Raw genomic sequence first — 23,158 nt, forward strand, 5'->3', positions numbered from 1 at the left:
TAAACATTTTTTTACATTTATGCTTTTTTTTTCTACATACTGTCACCCTAGCAGTACATTGTCACCATAGTGACACTGTACTACTTGTGGGGGGTGATGAAGATTTTTTTTTTTTTTTTTTACACTGATTGCTTTTACACCCATAAAGGCTGTAAAATCAATCATTTCTCCTTCTCTCTGGCTGCATTCTTAAGCCATTGAGAAGTACTGAGTGAGCTGTGATTGGTCACAGCTTGTCACATGGTACAAGGCTGTTGTGAATAGCCTTGTACCATGTGACCTCTGTGATCATTCACAGATTTTACACATAGTAAGCAATGATGTCAGAAGTGACATCTTGCTTACTACTCTGCATGTGATCACAATAACCCAAATTAGTTTATAACCAAAAATTATAATTTTTAAACTTTTTTTTTTTTTTACATTTTTATTTTATTTTTTTATTTATATATATATATATATATATACATACATACATACATATTTTATTTATTTTTTTTATATATACATACTGTCACCCTAGCAGTAAAGTGTCACCATGGTGACACTGTACTACTTGTGGGGGGTGATGAAGATTTTTATTTTTTATTTTTACACTGATTGCTTTTATACCCATAAAGGCTGTAAAAGCAATCATTTCTCCTCCTCTGGCTGCATTCTTGCAGCCATTGAACTACTGTGTGAGCTGCGATTGGTCACAGCTTGTCAAATGGCTGTTGTGAATAGTCTTGTACCATGTGACCTCTGTGATCATTCACAGATTTTACATGTAGTAAACAATGATGTCAGAAGTGAAATCTTGCTTACTACTCTGCATGTGATCACTGATTGGCCAATCAGTGATCACATGATCGGGACCTCGCAGAGAGGTTCTGTACGACGGTCTGTGTTCCACTGTACCTGGAGGACACAGCAGGCACCGAATCGCGGTGCTGCGCGCTCCCAGGCAGCGCGCTCCCAGGCAGCGCGCACAAGCAGGGGTTGAGGAGGCCATTTATACACAATGGCCGGATGGGAGGTGGTTAATAAGGAGTTTTGGTTCTCATCAATAAATTCCTCTGCACATGGGCACTCACCTCCTTTTTGTTGCACAGGTAAGTATTGATTGTCATCAAAAAGAAGTATTGATTGTCATTAATAGGGGTTATTGGTTGTCATCTCTGGTTCATGGAGTCATCAGTAGGAAGATCCTCAGCACTTGTACACCCTCCTCTTTATATTACACAGATTTGTCTATACTGTCATCTCCAGGCTGTTGGGAGTATTACACGTCTAAAGAATTTCTATCAAAACTTTGTCAGATTTCTATGATGGGAGTCTGCAAAATTAGTTTTTATTCGATGCACATTTTTGTGCCATTCTGAATTATTTCACAAGAATCTTTTTAGCCAAATGGTCTCCATTGGATGATTTCTCCCCTATTCCTTTTAGACACCTGTGTAAAAAAAAAAAAAAAAAAAGTTGATCTTTCATTATTATTATACAGTATTTATATAGCGCCAAAGCGTATGCTCAGTGCTGTACATTATAGTGGGGGGACAGAACATGAGACAAGACCGTAACAATACACGAGGGGTTCGAGGGCCCTGCTCTTTCGATCTTTCATCATTGTCTATGCCAATAGCCGTAGTCACCATGGCAAAGAGAGTGTAAATCTCCACAGTGGGGTTATAATCCTTCCACTCTCCATCCAAAACAAACAGTTTTGGCTTTTTCTTTCCTCATCCATTGAGGAACACAGGGAGTTTTAGGCTCCATGTACACGGGACACTTCTGAACGATGGAAACTGACTGCTGGAAAAACGTAGGTTAAAAAAACGTCTGTTTAGCCGCGTTTGCATACTGCGTTTATGCGCGTTTGCATTTAGAAACGTTTTTTTAAAGATAAACTCAGGAAACCATTCAAAATGCCCAGAATGCACTGAAAAGAAGTAAAAAAATTAACTATTTCAGACATTTTGGGAGAAATAGAGAGAGCAGAAGCAGAGAGAGCAGAATTTGTTGAGATTAGCTGTTTTTTTTTGTTTTTGAGGTGTTTGGATGTGTTCCAGCTCATTTCTGTGCAGAAATTATTGCAGCAGTGTCTAACATATTTTCTTTCATGCAAAACCTCAAAGTATGGTGTACCGAGTCCATTTGAGTACCGGGGAAACGCTTTGCATGCATTTTTCATGATGAAAAAAGGCTCTGAGCAGCATCTGGAAATGGAAGAGTTAAAAACATTTTCCAAGTGCTTATAAACGCGGTTAGCTGCGTTTGAAATGCTGATAAAATATACTCCTGAACGCAAGTTTGCTGCGTTCAAAATAAATGAATGTAAACTCAACTTCCTGTAGAGGACGATGTGTACACGGTCACATAGGAAAACATTAGGGAGAGTTCAGGGGCTGCTGAAAAAAAACGCAGAAAAGTTCCTAAACGTGAGTTTTTCAGCTGCAGTGTACATGGAGCCTTAGGGAGCTTTGGGTCATACTGCCACCTACAGGAGAATTGGACAGAGGCAAGCAAATAACTGTTGGCTAGTCTGGGACAACCCCTCTTAATACTGAGCTCTGCTGGGAAAAGGCCATCTTAATTTTATTAACCATTTTTTGAACCATTTTTCTGCGGTTTGTTCTATGAACGTGTATATAAATATGAACACTGAACTCTTATCTGCTTTCTTTTGGTCTGTTAAATGTGCAATTGAAAGCAGTTTGTTATACTTGTTCAATAAGTGCAAAACATACCTGCTGATCTTTCCCGTAATACTGTGCACTCTGCAGTGCAATCTGAGACTGATCAGCCCAGTTCACCTCTGTGAACTACAGAACAATACCACCTGTGATATGGAGGAGAGGGGGAGGTGTTTTGTAGTCCTAATATACTTCCTCCACTAGGGTGACGGTGCTGCTTCTTCAGTACAATGACTGTGTTGTAACCCTATAACAGTAAGTGTGTTACTGGCAGGATCACCAGGTGAAAATAAAATGTAAAAAAAAACCCTGAAAAATGAAGACCAAGGCAGCCATCCCATCTAAGACCTGGTAAGCTGCAATATGGTAACGCTTTTTTTTTTGGAGGTTTAAAAGCAGTACATATTTAATAATAAAAAAGCTATAAATGATAAGAAAAGAGCTTTTAACTTTGGCTGTAAGCCAGATAGCTTTGATTTTTAGTCTTTTAAACTTGTTGCCCATGGAAATATATTTTGCTGTGTGTTCACATACAGTCTGTTTGAAGAACTCCCATTTATGTGTTGTGTTCATTGATGCCAATATTCCATTCCAGTCTAAATCTTAGAGCAGCTCTCATCCTTGGAAAATTAGCTCTCTTAAAATTGAGCATTTTTATTTTTCCTGTATGTTCTTGCTGTTTACAGCTAACAATAAATGAAATCATATATGTAAAGTGCTGCGTAAATTGATGGCACTATATTAGTACCTGAAATAAATAAATGTTCTGGTCACTGCTACCCAGATGTTCTTTTTTTATAGACATTCATAATAAGCTCTGCTAACCCTTTATTGGACAGCTTGCATCTGAATGTTTTTCTCTCTCCGACCTCCACAGGGTTACCGAACCGGCTTCGCTTACAGGCAGCCTCTGACACGAGAGAAGCCACGGCACAAGAGTGAAGTAGAGATCCCCGCAACAGTCACAGCGTTTTCATTTGATGATGAGCAGTCCATGCCACGCTCTCCTCTGAAATTCCTCGCCCAGAGGCAGCAGAGGGAGAAGACTAGGTGGCTGAACTCGCCAAACACGTATATGAAGGTCCAGGTTCCTGAGGCGTCCTTAAACGGCGAGATGAGTCCAAGGACTAAGATCACGGTGAGCTAAGCTCTAGCATCACATATGTAGAAGGGAGAAAATGGGTGTTTCCAGGGACATGAAAGGCACCTGTTCAGGTGAATACCTGGAGGCTGCCTTTTTTATAGATTTCCTACTGAAAATGCTAGCTGCCTGGCTTCCATGGTTATCTTCTTGCACCAAATCTTCACTGAGTTGGTGCAAGAGTGCAGATAGGGACTTCTTTCAGAAATTTCTGCTCTCCTTGGTTTTTACAATTACTGAAGCCTTTGGATCAGCATACCAGCCACTCAAAATACATCAAAACTTATATATATATATATATATATATATATATATATATATATTATTTCTGCTATAAAATATATCCAATTAAAAAGCTGATTACTTTATGAATTTAGGCCAGTATGTATTCTACTACATATTTTTGGTTGAAAAAAATCCCAATAGGCATATATGGATTGGTTTGCTCGAAAGTTATAGCGCCTTCATATTGTGGCATATTGGGGCAGCACAGTGGCTAAATGGTTACCATGTCTGCCTGGCAGCACTTTGTGAATATCAGCACAGTTGCTAAATGGTTAGTACTTCCGCCTGGCAGTACTAGGGTCATTGGTTTCGAATCCCAACCACGACACCACCTGCCTGGAGTTTGCATGTTCTCCCTGTGCCTGCGTGGGTTTCCTCTGGGTACTCTGGTTTCCTCCCACACTCCAAAGACATGCTGGTAGGTGAATTGGCTCCTGTCTAAATTGTCCCTAGTATGTGTATGTATGAATGTGAGTTAGGGACCTTAGATTGTACACCCCTTGAGGGTTAGGGACTGATGTGAATGTACAATATACATGTAAAGTGCTGCGTAAATTGACGGCGCTATATAAGTAACAATTATAATAATAATAATAATATATATACTGGAATTTTTTTTTTTCTTTTTTAATGCTAGTAATTGTGGCGATCAGTGCTTTATAGCGGGACTTCGATACTATGGTGGGCAATCTGATACTAAGTGAGACTTTTGACACTTTGTGGGAACCAGTGACACTAATACAATGATCAATGCTAAAAATATGCACCGTCACTGTATTAGACACTGGCTGGGAAGGGGTTAAACATCTATGGTCATCAAAGGGTTAAATGTGTGCCTAACCAGTGTTTGTGTGAGGTGCTTTCACTAAGAGGTGTGCTAGTTTTTATAACCTACTTTGCAGTCAAACAAGAACCAGCTCATCCCTGCTGACAGGACAGATCTGCATTGTGTACATTGAAAGAGCTCTGCCCTGTCTTCCGCCTTGCTGATCAGCGGGTGCCGGTGGCCAATCATAGGCTGGCACCCGCTGATCGGCTTGAGCTGTGATTAATCACAAGGTGAGGGTTCAAATGTACTCTAAATAAATCGGTAATAGTATTTTGTATGTACCTCCTGGTATCAGACTCATGTCACCCCCTGCACAACAGCACATAGTCTGGCAGAACGAGGGGCACCACTGGGAGCCGATCAGGAGCTGCTGTGTGCATATTACATACTTGGGGCAAATCCTGGACTTGCAAATCCCTAAACTGCAAAGAGGATTAAGGGAGTGGAGGACCTGGCTGTGCTATTGGTCAACCACAGGAACGCATGCTTTTAGTCAACATGCAGGAACACAAAGTGCATTCCTTTTACAGGCACACTGCAGTACCATTGATTCCTAACAATATGACGTGCGTTTTGGTACAAAACGATTTAAAAAAAAAAAAAAAAAAAAAAGAAAAGATTCTTCTACTTTTGAGTAGCCCATTGAAATGAATGCGTGACATGCAAAATTCACTCAGTCACGCCTGCATAGGTAGTCTAAGGGCGCATTCACACTAGTGGTTGAAGAACAGTACAGCCATAGATTATACAGTTTTCATGATTGAAGGAGAAAAAAGTCACTCGGATACTCCAACACTGACTGCTTTGATGGGGGGCATCCCACCATCCCTTCCCTGTCGGCAGAACACAACGATCACTTCTGGCAGCTATAGCCACTGGCAGTGATCACATACAAAAAAATCCGACAGGCTGGTAGTGAATAAGTTGATCAATGGATTGACTTGAGTGCAATCAGCTCATAGATGACTCGAATCTCAGCTGGTCCCTGCAGAACTGGCCAAGATTCGATCTGTCTATGGCCAGTTTAAAAGGCTGCAGTTGAGCCATGCTTTTACTCCTCTTGCCCTTCAAGCTTCATAGGGAGCAGCCAGGGGTGTTCACATGCTGCTGCCAAAATGCTTTGCATTTCGGCCGATGCAGGAATTATACCCCCTGTTGATTTCAGTGGGTGTAGCGCCCACCCGTCCACACCCATTCAATTGAATGGGGCCACTCTGCATGCATTCTGCAACGATTTGCAAGTGTGGGGTTCAAGAGGCTAAAGCAGGAGATGAAAAGGAGATAAAATGCCACTCTGTGAAGAGCGATCCTAATGCGGTTTGCTCTTCAGAGACCAAGGCAAGCGAGAGAAAAAAAAACAGAAGATATGTAAAAAGGAGGAAAGGTTGGGAAAGTTATTTTAAACATGCAGCTACATGTCATAATATAGTATGTATAAGGTATGCAGCGCTATGGAATGATATGATGAATAATAATTTGATTTATAGATATAGAGATCAACCATATATCAAAAACATATAGCAGTCCTTGTGTTGAGACTCATAAATTCAGATAATCAAGAAAAACAAAACTTATATTGATAAGTTCATAAATCAATGCTAGCTGATATAAAAGGTATGAGATACACCAGGTGACATCAGAAGCAATTGGTGCGTTCCAAATCCAGATTTGTGTATTCAGAAAATCTAGTGCAATTATGCGCCTACCACAGGGACATACAAACTGAGCGTTGTATGTATGACATAAAGTACATAATCGGTGGACATCAGGGCCCCATCAGCGGTAAAGACAGCATCCGGTCATCGGGGATGGTAAATCTCACTCTGGGGTCGTCTCAGTCTCCCTGGTGGGTCCAACGAAGCTCAAACTCCCGATAACATGCTTCCAAAAAACACTCCACCTTGCAAAGCTCGAAAAATAACGAGCTGGGGGGCAAAATGGCGCCAACAGTGAAGTATGCCTTTATTCAAGTAAGATCCGCAATAAACTGTAAACAACTCACATAAGCACATAACAGCTTCCAGGTCTAATGCGTAGGTTCCCTGGCGTCGCCACTTATTTATGAGAAGCCACTAACCACCAGGGAACCTATACATTAGACCTGGAAGCTGTTATGTGCTTATGTGAGTTGTTTACAGTTTATTGCGGATCTTACTTGAATAAAGGCATACTTCACTGTTGGCGCCATTTTGCCCCCCGGCTCGTTATTTTTCGAGCTTCGCAAGGTGGAGCGTTTTTTGGAAGCATGCTATCGGGAGTTTGAGCTTCGTTGGACCTGTAGCAAACTAGCTCCTCAGAGCTGGAAGCGGAGTTCTCCTTCAACCTTTGCTTTTGTAACAAACTAGCTCATCAGAGCTGGAAGCGGAGTTCCCCTGTTCCTTGCTGTATTTGAGGTCTTCCTCGAATCATTCCTCACATCCCCCCCTTGCATTCCTGTGAGGCAGACTTTATCTCCTGGCAGATGATATGGAACAACCTAAGACATGAGAAGTGGAGACAGGCTGTCTATGAACGTGTCACTTTGGTCACCCAAAGCTATGTAAGCCCCACACCTTATCAAACTGACCTGAGAGCTGAACATTCCTCAGGTCAACTGTATGGTTCATATCATGGGATATGAAGCTGGTAGTTGAGTTTAGAGTTCCCCAATGACCACTCCCAAAATGTGTAGTCAGAGCCCCCCCCCCTCCCCTTGAGAGGGACTTTTTAAGAGAGTTGGAGCTTGTCACACTCACACACACACACAGAGATCTCCGAGGTAACATCATAACAGAGGAGATCAAAGAACCTTTCTGCTCTGCATCTTGGATTTGCAAACCCAGGCATATGGGCAAGTAACTTAACCCTGTAATCTTCTTCCTAATTATCTCTTTGCTGTGTCTTTATATACATATATATATATATTTTTGTGACATCTCCTTGTAAATATTTTATCGCACCTGTTTTGACCCTGTTAGAAATAAATCTTTTTTTGTGAAAGTGTTAAACTGTTTCTAAGCGCTTACTTGCAATTCACGAATCCCTGCCTTTGAAGAGACGCTACTGTTTGTTATATCTCTGTATAGCAGGTCCGCGGGCCGTGCTATATAGATCAATATTTCAATCATTATAGTGTATATTTGATAACGGGAGTTTCCCAGTCTCCGACAAAAGTGGTGGTGGCAGTAGAAGGGTTAGTTGCGTAATTAACCCGACCCAGTAACAAGCGCATTCAGGCTGCAGGCACAGATTGTAGACCATTAGCTGGGCAATCGCTGTGCTGGGTGGGGCCTTGTTACGTGCGCCACACCGCGGTTTTAGATCAGCTGGTCCTTCGGTCACGAGTTTGGTGAGAAGGTCTGGGGTCTGATGCCGCGGGCGTGACGTATTACGGTTAGTCGTGGCTGTGCGATTGTCGCCTGTTGGTGGCGGCGACCACGGGTCGTGACAGGACCCACCAGGGAGACTGAGACGACCCCAGAGTGAGATTTACCATCCCCGATGACCAGATGCTGTCTTTACCGCTGATGGGGCCCTGATGTCCACCGATGATCTACTTGATGTCATACATACAACGCTCTGTTTGTATGTCCCTGTGGTAGGCGCATAATTGCACTAAATTTTCTGAATACAGGAATCTGGATTTGGAATGCACCAATTGCTTCTGATGTCACCTGGTGTATCTCATACCTTTTTATATCCGCTAGCATTGATTTATGAACTTATCAATATAAGTTTTGTTTTTCTTGATTATCTGAATTTGAGTCTCAACACAAGGACTGCTATATGTTGTTGATATATGGTTGATCTCTATATCTATAAATCAAATTATTATTCATCATATCATTCCATGGCGCTGCATACCCTATACATACTGTTTCATTTGAGGTGCTGAGGATTGCCTTATATGCTAGCGGCTCTCTGTGTTTTGCGCTCACTTACCTCTATTTTGATTTATATTACATGTCATAATATATAGTAACCGTATCACTTTTCAAGAATTTCAAACATTTTATGGCTTAAGAACACATCCCTAAACTTAAGTCTGCTGCAGGCCCAGGAGAAACATTTCTTAGTCCCTTCTCCCCCGGCGATCACACGCAACATTGTCATTTTGTATCAAGAGGATGCAGCAGGGGCTGATCTGTGTCAGGTATTTGTGAACACAGGGAAGAACTGCACAGGATTTACAGGACTGTGTCATCTCTGAGCTGACGTTTCAGTTCAGGAATAGAAATGGCTTTGTACTTCTGGAAAGAAGGCATTGTCAGGGGGAGTACTGTGATCTCTGAGAATAAATATCTGGACGTGTCATACTGACTGACCTATTACTTAATAATCTGCATTTAACATGAACAAGTATACCTGATGACAGGTCCTTTTTAAATCCTTAAAAATGGTGCCAGGCAGTTCCCTTCACCTAATATATCAGAAAGCAGAAAAGATTATTTTGTGGAGATTCCTGTGTGCTCTCCGGAGCTCATCACCTCCCCATCCTCAGGTGACCCCTTTCTCTCTGTATTGCAGTGGATGAAGGCCAACGAGCTGAACTCCAGCGGATATCCCATTAAGATAGAAGACCCCAACCAGTTTGTCCCACTGAACACCAACCCCACAGACGTCCTGGAGAAGAGGAACAAGGTGACGTTGGTTCCCGAATCCCTCATCAGCCCATTCTAGGCCGGACTTTTCCGGCAGCTGCTGCTTTATGGTCAGGATGTCCTGCCGGCTTTATGGACACTTTTATTATTGTCATGTTTACTGTGTGGACTGCGGTGTCCTGAGCAACGCTTGGGGGGCGTCATTCTTCTGGGCAGACTGTTTTACTATTGAATTGTGGATCTCCATTGTTCCTGGCAGTGCTGTGTTTAGTGACTAGGGTTCTACTCCACTATGTCAACTATGTCCCAGGGATGTAGTCTGACTGCATGGAGTTTGTATGTTCTCTCCAGTCCAGGATGGGGGGGGGGTCCCCTTATAATGAGCACAGCAGATGTGCAGACCCAAGAACTTGCCACAGGGATGGTGGGAACCCCTCATAATAGGCACACCAGGTATACAGACCCCGAAACTCATGGAGAGATGGTAGCATAGTTTCATAATGGGCACAGCAGGTGTGTGCAGATCAAAGGTCTCAGTGCTGGAATGGTGTTAACCCCCCCTCATAATGGGCACAGCAGGTGTACAGACCAGGGAACTCGGCACAGGGATGGCGGGAACCCCTCATAATGGGCACAGCAGGTGTACAGACCTGGGAACTCAGCACAAGGATGGTGGGAACCCCTCATAATGGGCAAAGCAGGTGTACAGACCAGGGAACTCAGCACAGGGATGGCGGGAACTCCACATAATGGGCACAGCAGGTGTACAGACCTGAGAACTCAGCACAGGGATGGTGGGAACCCCTCATAATGGGCACAGCAGGTGTACAGACCTAAGAACTCAGCACAGGGATGGTGGGAACCCCTCATAATGGGCACAGCAGGTGTACAGACCTGAGAACTCAGCACAGGGATGGTGGGAACCCCTCATAATGGGCACAGCAGGTGTACAGACCTAAGAACTCAGCACAGGGATGGTGGGAACCCCTCATAATGGGCACAGCAGGTGTACAGACCTGGGAACTCAGCACAAGGATGGTGGGAACCCCTCATAATGGGCACAGCAGGTGTACAGACCTGAGAACTCAGCACAGGGATGGTGGGAACCCCTCATAATGGGCACAGCAGGTGTACAGACCTGAGAACTCAGCACAGGGATGGTGGGAACCCCTCATAATGGGCACAGCAGGTGTACAGACCTGGGAACTCAGCACAAGGATGGTGGGAACCCCTCATAATGGGCACAGCAGGTGTACAGACCTGAGAACTCAGCACAAGGATGGTGCCTCATAATAGGCACAGCAGGTATACAGACCCCGAAACTCATGGAGAGATGGTAGTACCATTTCATAATGGGCACAGCAGGTGTGCAGATCAAAGGCCTCAGTGTGGGGATGGTGGGAACCCCTCATGATGGGCACAGCAGGTTTACACACTTGAGAACGTAGTACAGGGATGGTGGGAACCCCTCCATAATGGGCACAGCGGGTGTACAGACCCTGAAACTCAATGAAGAGATGGTAGTAACTTTTCATAATGGACACAGCAGGTGTGCAGATCAAAGGCCTCAGTGTGGGGATGGTGGGAACCCCTCATAAATGGGCACAGCAGGTGTACACACGTGAGAACTTAGTACAGGGATGGCGGGAACCCCTCATAATGGGCACAGCAGGTGTACAGACCTGGGAACTCAGCACAGGGATGGTGGGAACCCCTCGTATTGGGCACAGCAGGTGTACAGACCCAGGAACTCGGCTCAGGGATGGTACAGACCTGGGAACTGAAAAAAAAGCAATCCTGGTGATATGTTGGTATAACATACAGTAGAAGTGATGTGAGCATTTCCTCTCAATATAATTGACAATTCCTGATTATTCATCCTTTATCTTCCTCCTATAGATCAGGGAGCAGAATCGGTACGATTTAAAGACTGCTGGGCCCCAGTCACAAGTCCTGGCGGGCATAGTGGTGGAAAAGCCAAGTGCGGTAAGTAGATGTCCGAGGCTGAAATCTCACATCTCCGTCTGTCTTCCATTAGATTTTATAAGGTGTCCCCAGCAGGTGTGATATCCGCCTGTCTGCACTCTGCTGGCTCCTGCACCCAGCCTGCACTTCTACAGTTGTGTCCAAAATTATTCAACCCCCAATGCTGTAAAGGGGTTTAGGGACTATAGTGTACATTTGGAATTGTATTCAGAATCAAATCCTACAAGGACGTTGTAACTACCCAAATGCAACTAAAATGACATCAATTGTTTATGTAATACAGTAGTAAATGGTTCTTATGTGGTTTCTTCATTGCCACAATTATTCAACCCCTTAAAGACTACCACTCTGAAGAACAGAGGTTCATACAGGTGCTTTCCATCAGGTATTGAAAACACCTGTGGATGTCACCGAGCAGCAATCAAGCATAATAAGCACCAATTAGGCAGCTTTAAAATGACTGTGATACTCAGCTCCTTCTAGACATTTACTGGTGTGGTTACAAACATGGTGAAGGCAAGAGAATGGTCCAGGAAGACAAGAGAAGAGGTGATTTCTCTTCACAGGAAGGGCAATGGCTATAAGAAGATTGCAAAGATGTTAAACATACCAAGAGACACCTTAGGAAGCATCATTCGCAAATTCAAGGCAAAGGGCACTGTTGAAACGCTACCTGGTCGTGGCAGAAAGAAGATGCTGACTTCGACTGCTGTGCGCTACCTGAAGCGTAGAGTGGAGAGAAGTCCCCGTGTGACTGCTGAGGAACTGAGAAAAGATTTGTCAGATGTGGGTACAGAAGTTTCAGCCCAGACAATAAGACGCACACTGCGTAATGAAGGCCTCCGTGCCAGAACTCCCAGGCGTACCCCCTTGCTGTCTCCAAAGAATAAGAAGAGTCGACTGCAGTATGCCAAAAGCCATGTGGACAAACCACAAAAGTTGTGGGATAGTGTTCTGTGGACTGATGAAACAAAATTAGAACTGTTTGGGCCCATGGATCAACGCTATGTTTGGAGGAGGAAGAACAAGGCCTATGATGAAAAGAACACCTTGCCTACTGTGAAGCATGGTGGAGGGTCAATCATGCTTTGGGGCTGTTTTGCTTCTGCAGGTACAGGGAAGCTTCAGCGTGTGCAAGGTACCATGAATTCTCTTCAGTACCAGGAGATATTGGATGGAAACGTGATGCAGTCCGTCACACACCTGAGGCTTGGGAGACGTTGGACCTTTCAACAGGACAATGATCCCAAGCATACCTCCAAGTCCACTAGAGCATGGTTGCAGAGGAAAGGCTGGAACATTTTGGAGTGGCCATCGCAGTCACCAGACTTAAATCCGATTGAGAACCTCTGGTGGGACTTAAAGAAAGCAGTTGCAGTGCGCAAGCCTAAGAATGTGACTGAACTGGAGGCCTTTGCCCATGAAGAATGGGCGAAGATACCCGTAGATCGCTGCAAGACACTTGTGTCAAGCTATGCTTCACGTTTAAAAGCTGTTATAACTGTAAAAGGATGCTGTACTAAGTACTAAGATTGAATGTCACTTGGGGGTTGAATAAAACTGATAATGCTGTGAGCACAGAAAAGACATTTGTGGTTATTTCATTATAACTGTTATGTTATATTTGTCTGACCTACAAGTGCCTCTTTAATGTAAATGTAAGCAAGATGACTGAATGATCAAAAGCAATGTCAAACTGGCCAAAACACTCAATTTCAGTGGGGGTTGAATAATTTTGGACACAACTGTATATGCAGGTTCCTTCTTGTGTGGTGTGCTCTGTATTCATTGTGTCTCACTGCTCTCTTACCCATACAAGTCTGCTCACAGAGTTTGCATACAGTAACACTTGAAAAAATTTCCCCTTCCCCCCCCCCCCCAAAAAAAAGTAAGTTACATAAATAATCCTTAATAATAAGATAACTATTATTTAGATTTAGTGGCTGCATTAGTTTTTTTTTTTTTTTTTTGATCCAGCTTTTTCCTTCCTATATCTGGTGATCCTACCAGTAATGCACTTCCTATTGTAGGGTGACAACATACTCCCTGTGTACCGTATCTATTGAACACCAACGTTGTCGCACTTGGACAGGATCAGGGAACACTTCCTCCCTCATCATTTCCATAACACAAGAGGGAGCTGTTCTGTAGTCCACAGAGAGCTGTGAACATTATTACGGATAAGGGTGCCAGAACAGGCATCGGATTTCTGCCAGGATCAATGTTTTTTGGGTTTGTTTTTTGGGTTTGTTTTTTGGGTTTGTTTTTTGGGTTTGTTTTTTAGGTCTGTTTTTTGGGTCTGTTTTTTGGGTCTGTTTTTTGGGTCTGTTTTTTGGGTCTGTTTTTTGGGTCTGTTTTTTGGGTCTGTTTTTTTGTTTTTTGGGTCTGTTTTTTTGGTCTGTTTTTTTGTTTTTTGGGGTTTGTTTTTGCTCTTATATGTTATTTATTATACAGGATTTCTATAGCACTAACAGTTTGTGCAGCGCTTTGCAACATAATAATATAACAGAAAAGTTCAATAGTGTATGTAAACAAAAGTAAGAAATTTGTTCCAGCACAATAATCTGATGGCTCCACCTATATAATGTCCTGGCTGAATGAGTCGTCCTATCCATAATCTACATATAATGGGTTAATTCAGCTGGCTTTAGGAGTAGCACCTCAACAGAAGGAATACCTGTGACAGCACAAAGAGAGATACGAGGGCGCAATCTAAGTGCAGTTTGTAAGACTTACATATTGCACTTATAGTGTGCCCTCTTGTATCTAATATTTTCCAAGATATGGACTTACTTTAAATATACCATTAAACACCCCCCTTCTCCTCAACTCATCCTGCTGTTATTTTTTTTTTCTCTTTACCTTGGAAAGTGAGAGATGCTCATCTAATCTGCCACCTGGGTTTCCTTGTTGGCACAATTTCCAAATACGGGGGACCACTGGCCCCCCTCTGCAGATGTGCCCAAGCTTGCCATTCCCCTTGTGCTGACTCTGCTGTTAGATCCTGGGATCGCATACACTTTAAGCAGGGATGTTGACAGATTGCCTGATACACAAACAGCCACTAGAGGGAGTAGTTACAGATCTGCAAGTAAAAAAAAAAAAAAAAAAAAGTCAAACTATTTTCACAGACACAACAGTAAAGACTCAATAAATGCACTCACCGAAAACACACTACAGGTTCCAGTTAAGGCTAATAAACCGATAACAGACTGTTTATGCCCGGCTGTCACCGAACCCAGGACAAGCATGGAGAAAATTAAACCTGGGCCCCAGATCTGCATATGTATTCCAGGTCAAAAGCACTGCAGCCATGACAGCCAGGCAAACTGGCCTTTTCAGAATCAGAAGTCAGCAATTGTAGCCCCTATATTTTCTCCGTGCACGTCCCTTTTTTTAAATGACCCAATGGGCGGGGTGCTTACTTAACCACTTGCCTACCAGGCACTTATACCCCCTTATGTACCAGGCCAATTTTCAGCTTTCAGCGCTGCCGCACTTTGACAATTGCGCGGTCATGCAACATTGTACCCATATGAAATTTTGATCATTTTTTTCTCACAAATAGAGCTTTCTTTTGGTGGTATTTAATCGCCACTGGGCGCTTTACTTTTTGCGCTATAAATAAAAAAAGTGCAAAAAATTTGAAAAAAAAAAAAGTTTCTTTGTTTCTATTATAAAATTTTTCAAACAGGTATTTTTTCTCCTTCACTGATGTGCGTTGATGAGGCAGCACTGATGGGCACTGATAGGCGGCACTGATGGGCACGGATAGGCAGCACTAAAGGGCACTGATAGGCAGTACTAATGAGGTGGCACGGATAGGCGGCACTGATAGACAGCACTAATGAGGTGTCACGGATAGGCGGCACTAATATGCAGCACTGATAGGCGGCACTGATAAGTGACACTGATGATGGGTACTGATAGACGGCACTGACTGGCATCACTGCTGGGCACTGACTGGCACAACCCCTGGGCACTGGTGGGCGGCACTGGTGGGTGGGCACAGGTGGGTGGCACTGCTGGGCACAGGTGGGTGGCACTGCTGGGCACAGGTGGGTGGCACTGCTGGGCACAGGTGGGTGGCACTGCAGAGTGGCACAGGTGGGTGCACTACTGGGCACAGGTGGGTGATCTGCTGGGCACAGGTGGGCGGAGCTAGTGGGCGCACTGCTGGGCACAGGTGGGCGGAACTTGCGGGTGGCACTGCTGGGCACCGATCATCAGGGCACTGATCATCAGTGCCCTGATGATCGGTGCCGATCCCCGCTCTGACAACTGCCGGTTCTCGGCAGTACTTTCCTCACGATCTGACAGCGTGAGGAAAGTGCAGCCGAGAACCGGCACTTGCATTTCCCTCTGGTCAGCGTGTCATTGGACACCGCTGATCACGTGGTAAAAGGCCGCTGTGATTGGCCTTTTACCACATCACGTGATAAGCTGTGTCCGTAGGACACAGCGATCACGGAGATCGCCGGGTGCGCGCCCCCTGGGGCGCGCAGGAGAGCGCGTTCTGGGAGGACGTCATATGACGTCCACTCAGAACTGGCCGGCCGCAGTGCAGCCGTCATTCGGCTATCTGCGGTCGGCAGGTAGTTAAAGGGATGCCATAAATGTCAGGGCCTGGACTTTCTTGGTCCTTTTGGAGATGTGAACTTATCTGAATTGTGCTGCCTTGTGCTATTGCTTGATTATGTGCAGAAGTGAAAGTCTCTTCTCTGTCCTCTGCAGCCAATGCATTTTGAAGAGGATGAGAACGCTCCTCCCCCACCCCCTAATCCATTCAGCCAATTGTTGGAGGAGGAAACGCAGGATCCGAGGGGCGAAAATAACGGGACACAAGGTAAGCGCTAAACAGCTTGATTATCAGGGCATCCCATAGAATTCTGGAAGCAGCTTATTCCTTAGAACTCAGTCTACCTTTCCTGTTTTATATATCTTACTGGAGACTTTTGTCAAGGACAGATCATTGCTATTACTGGGCTATTTAAAAATATAAAAAAAAAAATCTGCTAGATTATTACTAGTCTCATAAAAAAAATAGATGCAACAAAGAGGTCCAGTTTTCCTGGGGAAACTCATAGACGTCTGGGAACAGATCAAATCTAAGGCTTGGTTTGGGTGGTGCGGATTGGGATCCGCAAGAAAATCCGTGCAGCCGCACCACCTGCACAGAAGAATGCGGACCCGCACTGGAAAACGCAGCCGTACTGGGAACCGAAGTTCCCGTGCGGGCTGCATTTTCAGAAAAAGTGCAGGGACTTCTTCCCTGTGTGTCACGGGGCACGAGAGTCCATTCAAATGAATGGGCTCTCGTGTCCACGCAAAACGCGGCCCGCGCGGGCGCATATATGTGAACCTAGAGTAAGAACTCAGTCTACTTTTCCTGTTTTATATACTGTATCTTATTGCAGTCTTTTGTCGAGGACAGACCATTGCTATTACTAGTCCATTTTTAAAAAACGTCTATACTATCCCCTAAAAAAAAAAAAAAAATCAGATACAACAAAGAGGTCCAGTCTTCCAGGGAATCTCGTAGACTTTTGGGAGCGGATCAGATCTAAGAAGAAAGTCTACCTTTCCTGTTTTCTATTACTTATTGGAGCCCGTTGCTTAGGGAAGATCATTGCTATTACTAGTCCATTTAAAAAAAATCAGCTGCACTATTTCTAGCCCCCTTGAAAAGAAAAAAAAAATCTGATACAGCAGACATCCAGTCTTCCAGGGTATCCCATAGAATTCTGGGAGCAGATCAAATCTCAGAACTCAGTCATAAACGGCCTCCCCACCCCCTGCTTGTGCGCGCTCCCTGGGAGCCAATCAATGATCACATACAGAGTAGTAAGCAAGATGTCACTTCTGACATCATTGCTTACTACGTGTGAAATCTGTGAATGATCACATGGTACAAAGCCATTCCCAAGAGCCTTGTTCCATGTGACAAGCTGTGACCAATCACAGCTCTCACAGTATTTCTCAATGGCTGCATTCTTGCAGCCAGAGAGGAGGAGAAATTATTGCTTTTTCAGCCTTTATGGGTGTAAAAAAAAAAACAATCATCACCCCCTACAAGTAGTACAGTGTCACTATGGTGACACTGTACTGCTAGGGTGACAGTATGTAAAAAAAAAAAAAAAACCATAACTGATAATATAAAAATGTAAAAAAAAATTTTTAAATTCTAATTTTTGGTTATAAACTAATTTGGTTTTTTTTTTTTTGGTTTTTTTTTACTAAAAAGATAACAAATTTTGGCCAAGATTTATGATTAAATATTATTTATTTGCAAAATTTTATATGAAAAATACTTTTTTTTTCAAAATTTTTGGACATTTAATTTAAATAGCAAAAACAATAATAATCCCATTGGTGAATAAATACCACCAAAATAAAGCTTTATCTGTCTAAAAAAAAAAAATGCTAAAAAATTCATATGGATACAGTGTTGCATGACCGCACAATTGTCATTCAAAGTGTGAAAGCTGAAAATTGGCCTGGACAGGAAGGGGGTAAAAGTGTCCGGACATGATGTGGTTAAGCAATGACCACTTGTGGCTGAACCTCAGTGATTGAAGTTACTGAAATCGAATGAAAGGAAAGGGCGGGCCAGGGAGAGTCAGTCTGGGTGGAAAAGGGCTAGATGATGCTGGATGTCCTCCAGCCAGGAAATGAGGCGGGCTCTCTCTGACTTGCTGCAGCTTCTTATGCACATTGTGAAGCTCACAGTGTGCAATTTCTGTACAGAAGATGAGCCTGTACAACTGTGCAAGGCTGGAGGTCAGCTGAACAAAAGAAAACAAACGCATTGACAATGTTTGTACTTTATTTAGGCTGCAGTTGGCTTTTGTTTTGTTTTCCCCACTTCATCTGTCCTCAGCACCTTCTACTCTGTACTGTAAAATCTTTGTACCATTAACATTGTCACCTTATGGAAATGCTTCTCTGATTCCTTCCTATGTTTCCATACTATAACATGTCTGTTCAATGACCAATTCATCTTCTCTTTCTCGATACTTAACCAGTTTCTTCTTCCTTCTCCTCCCCATCACATCCTCGTTGATGTTTTGTCTCCCATTTCTGTAACTGGATCCGACACCTCTCTGTCCACTCTACCCGCATGATAACCTGCATGATAACTAACACCAATTTAACCCTGCAGATGCCGAGCATGAGTTAATATCAGAGGAAGAATCTTCTATCCCTGTAACTCAGTCCCCACCCCCGACGCCAACTGCCACTACAGGTATTTAACTGCCACCTGGAGATCCTGGTCTGGTATATCATATGTCACTTAGAAAACAATATTAGTGGTGCAATACTGGTTTGCCATATTTATATTTTTCATGTTTAGCGCATTCAAACAAAAAATACGTTTGTACAGTAATCCAGAGTGTGACCTAACAACTTCCGCATGGATAGCCTTCAAGTCAGAAGCGGTCTGTGGCATTCTAACTTAAAAATATATCCAAAATATGGGCAAAAGAAGCACCTTTTTTTTTTTTTTTTTTTTTTTTTTTCTTTTTTTTTTTTGTGCATATTTTGGATATATTTTTAAGTTCGTATTCAACAGACCACTTCTGACTTTCAGCATAGCATAATCTAAACCTGGTATTCTGAAGGTGTCATCCCTGACTGACATTCAGTGGCAGTATCAGAAGATATGGGACTGTACATATAACCCTCAGGAGACAAAGCCACAGTTATAAATTTACAGAGATCTATAAAATCCCAAATGCTTTATTATTGCAGCATTAAAAAAAAAATAGAGGCAAGGAAAACAACTCGGATGTATAATAATAATATTTCTACAAAAAAGGGAAATAAGAGCACCTAAAGAAAATGTTAATCTGTCAGTGTGTTTCGTGGGAGTTTGTTCATCAGGACCCTCTTGAGACACAACTCCAAAATGTTTTTCAAAGAACAACACACACTAAACAATACAAAAAGCTATACTGTGTGTGTATGTATATGTATGTGTATATGTATGTTTGTATGTATGTATGTGTATATATATATATATATATATATATATATATATATTATATTACACACACTGCTCAAAAAAATAAACGCAAGAACTACAATAAATGTGTGGGGGGGTGTGTGTATATGTATATACATATATATATTCTCAAAAAAATGAAAGGAACTCTTTTTAATCAGAGTCTAACATCAAGTCAATGAATGAAACTCCTGGGATATTGATCTGGTCAGGTAAGTAGCAGAGGGGGTTGTTAATCAGTTTCAGCTGCTTTGGTGTTTATGAAATTAACAAGTGCACTAGATGGGCAACCATGAGACAACCCATAAAACAGGAATGGTTTTACAGGTGGAGGCCACTGACAATTTTTTCCTGACTCCTCCTCTTTTCTGACTTTTTTTTTTTCACTAGCTTTGTACTTGTCTAGGGTCAGTGTCACTACTGGTAGAATGAGGTGATACCTGGACCCTACAAAGGTTGCACAGGCAGTCCAACTCATCCAGGATGGCACATCAATACGTGCCATTGCCAGAAGGTTTGCTGTGTCTCCCAGCACAGTCTCAAGAGCATGGAGGAGATTCCTGGAGACAGGCAGTTACTCTAGGAGAGCTGGACAGGACCATAGAAGGTTCTTAACCCATCAGCAGGACCGGTATCTGCTCCTTTGTGCAAGGAGGAACAGGATGAGCCCTGCCAGAGCCCTACAAAATGACCTCCAGCAGGCCACTGGTGTGGACCAAACAATCAGAAACAGACTTCATGAGGGTGTCCTGAGGGCCCAACGTCCTCTAGTGGGCCCTGTGCTCACTGCCTGGCGCCATAGAGCTCAATTGGCATTTCCCATTGAACACCAGAATTGGCAGGTCCACCACTGGCACCCTGTGCTTTTCACAGATGAGATCAGGTTCACCCTGAGCACATGTGACAGACGTGAAAGGGTCTGGAGAAGCCGTGGAGAACGTTATGTTGCCTGCAACATGGTTCAGCATGACCGTTTTGGTGGTGGGTCAGTGATGGTCTGGGGAGGCATATCCATGGAGGGACACACAGACCTCTACAGGCTAGACAATGGTACCCTGACTGTCATTGGGTATCGGGATGAAATTCTTGGACCCATTGTCAGACCCTACACTGGTGCAGTGGGTCCTGGGTTCCTCCTGGTGCACAGCAATGCCCGGCCTCATGTGGAGAGAGTATGCAGGCAGTTCCTGGAGGATGAAGGAATTGATACCATTGAATGGCCCCCACTCTTGCCTGACCTAAATCCAATAGAACACCTTTGGGATGTCATGTTTCGGTCCATCCGACGACGCCAGTTTGCACCACAGACTGTCCAGGAGCTCAGTGATGCCCTGGTCCAGATCTGGGAGGAAATACCTCAGGACACCATCCATCCTCTCATTAGGAGCCTCCCCCGACGTTGTCAGGCATGCATACAAGTACATGGGGGCCATACAAACTACTGAGGACCATTCTGAGTTGCTGCAATGAACTTTCAGCAAAATGGACTAGCCTGCTGCATCATTTTTTCACTTTGATTTTCGGATTTTCTTTTTATTCAGTCCTCTATAGGTCGATCATTTCCATCAAACTATGGGGAACCTTTACATTCCTAACACATTACCCCGTCCATATCAGTATAGAGATCCAGCAGGAGATTTTTTCCCCATTGAGATCTGATGTGTTTTCAAAGTGTTCCTTTCATTTTGTTTTTGAGCAGTGTAGTTCTATAGGATTTAAAGGGATACATTTTTTTTGTGCAGTGTGTATACAAACACACATAAAGGACGACAATAACAAAGTTGTTGAGATAAAAATCAAAAGAAAAGAAAAACAACACATACACTAAGGTTCCATTCACACTTGTACGACGCCAAAGTCCTATGACTTTGGAGTACAAATTAGATGAACTTTGATGCAACTTTTGACACAACTTTGGATGGGCTCAACTTTGATACGCCTGTTGCATGTATAACATTCAGGTGCAACTTTCATATGACTTTTGAGGGTTTACATTGCGGTCTACGGGAACTCACGTTGCATAAAAGTCATGCCAAAGTAGTGCATGAGCTACTTTGAAGTTGCTGCAACCGTAAAGTCATATATATTTGAATGGTCATTGGAATACATAGGGTACTACTTGTCATGCAACTTGAGTGTCCAAAGTTGCATGACAAGTTGCACAAGTGTGAATAGAGCCTTAATACAAAAAGCAATCTACATACGCATACATACAAGTATATACAGGACAATAATAAAATACAATCTCCAAGAAAGAAAGCTGTCCATACCGCTCAAATGGGGGGAAAAATTAAAAAAAGCCGTATGGACAGCTTTCTGTCTTGGAGATTGTTTTTTGTTATTACTGATCTGTATATACTTGTATGTATGTGTTTATATATTTTTGCTTTTTGTATTGTTTAGAGTATGTGGGGTTTTTTTTTTGTTTTTTTTGCTCTTTTATCTTTTTTTGTTTGTTTTAGGTTTTTTGTTTTTTTATAATATTTTTTAGAATTTTATCAACTTTTTGTCACTATTATTGGCCTGTATGTGTGAAAATACAGTGGGAAAATTAGTATTGAGCACATTACCATTTTTCTTGGTACATTTATGTAACAGAACCTGCCCCAGACTGTGCTTGGGTACTTCCGTTACAATACCACTTCCCCGTCTGAACACCGACCACAGACACCACAGCCCACCAAACAAGACTAGACGACACCAGTCTTAAAGTAAAACCAGAGTAGACTCGTTTATTTTAACACAGATACAAGATATATACATTCAAGGGAACAACCCCCCCCTCCCTGCATAATGACACAGGGTGGGGCAATCAACATTTAGGAACAAGAGACACACCAACAGACAGTCCCATCAGGAGGGAGGGCTGCTGGAGACACCCCCAACAACCCCCCCCCCCCACAAGCCCAATACACATACATCCCATAATAGTTTGCTCCCAAACAAGACACAATAGAACAATGGGATGCAGCCACATGACATTGAACAATCAACAACCCCCCACCCCAATATTAGGACAGATCACCCTGTACCCCTAACAGGTACAGGGTGGCTTACACATAAGAAGGATATGGGGAGCTGAGACAGGGGTCTCCCCACCTCTCCAAAGGGTGCTGTGTTCCATGGGCCTCCCACCCAAAGTGACTCTATTTCTAAAGGTGCTATTAACTTGAAAATTTCCCATGACAGTAACAACCCATGAAAACCGTACATGCAAATAACCAAAAATATCAGTTCAGAAATTATGTGTAATAAGATAGAATGACACAGGGAAAAAGTATGGAACACATGAACTGAAATGTATTTAATACTTCATACAAAATCCTTTGTTGGTAATGGCAGCTTCAAGACGCCACTTTTTCTGAACATTCCTGTCCCATCGGGGCGGTGTGCAGAGAGAGAGCAACTGACTTTGTTCTTCTCCCTCTGTGATATCAGAAACCAGAACCAAAAATTGGATGTTGTATTGTAAAATTCATTATTGTGTGATGAAAAAAAAAAATTAAACACCCACCATTTTATTCTTTATGGTCTCTGATTAAAAAAATATATAGTGTTTGGGGGTTCTGAGTAATTTTTCTGGCAACAAATTGCTGAATTTCACATGTAAGAGAAATGTCAGAATTGGCCTGATGGTAAAGTCGTTAATGGAGCCAC

The 23,158-nt window shown here is 43.1% G+C and overlaps 1 protein-coding gene across 3 annotated transcripts in view; it reads left to right on the forward strand.

Annotated features, from left to right (window-relative positions):
* Positions 1 to 23,158, forward strand: part of LOC149437729 (gamma-adducin-like) — a 186,501-nt gene that overhangs the window by 157,639 nt on the left and 5,704 nt on the right. For 2 of the 3 annotated variants that reach the window (XM_089660698.1, XM_089660699.1), the window contains 5 exons: positions 3,553 to 3,813; positions 9,437 to 9,550; positions 11,410 to 11,496; positions 16,231 to 16,342; positions 18,659 to 18,742. In XM_089660698.1, coding sequence (XP_089516824.1) covers positions 3,553 to 3,813; positions 9,437 to 9,550; positions 11,410 to 11,496; positions 16,231 to 16,342; positions 18,659 to 18,742 — 658 coding nt within the window. The remainder of the gene's footprint in view (positions 1 to 3,552; positions 3,814 to 9,436; positions 9,551 to 11,409; positions 11,497 to 16,230; positions 16,343 to 18,658; positions 18,743 to 23,158) is intronic. The other variant, XM_089660700.1, reaches the window with a different exon arrangement.

This window comes from Staurois parvus, unplaced genomic scaffold (genome assembly GCF_062004578.1).
Source record: "Staurois parvus isolate SC_StPar_1 unplaced genomic scaffold, SC_StPar_1.0 ptg001263l, whole genome shotgun sequence".
Classification (NCBI taxonomy): domain Eukaryota; kingdom Metazoa; phylum Chordata; class Amphibia; order Anura; family Ranidae; genus Staurois; species Staurois parvus.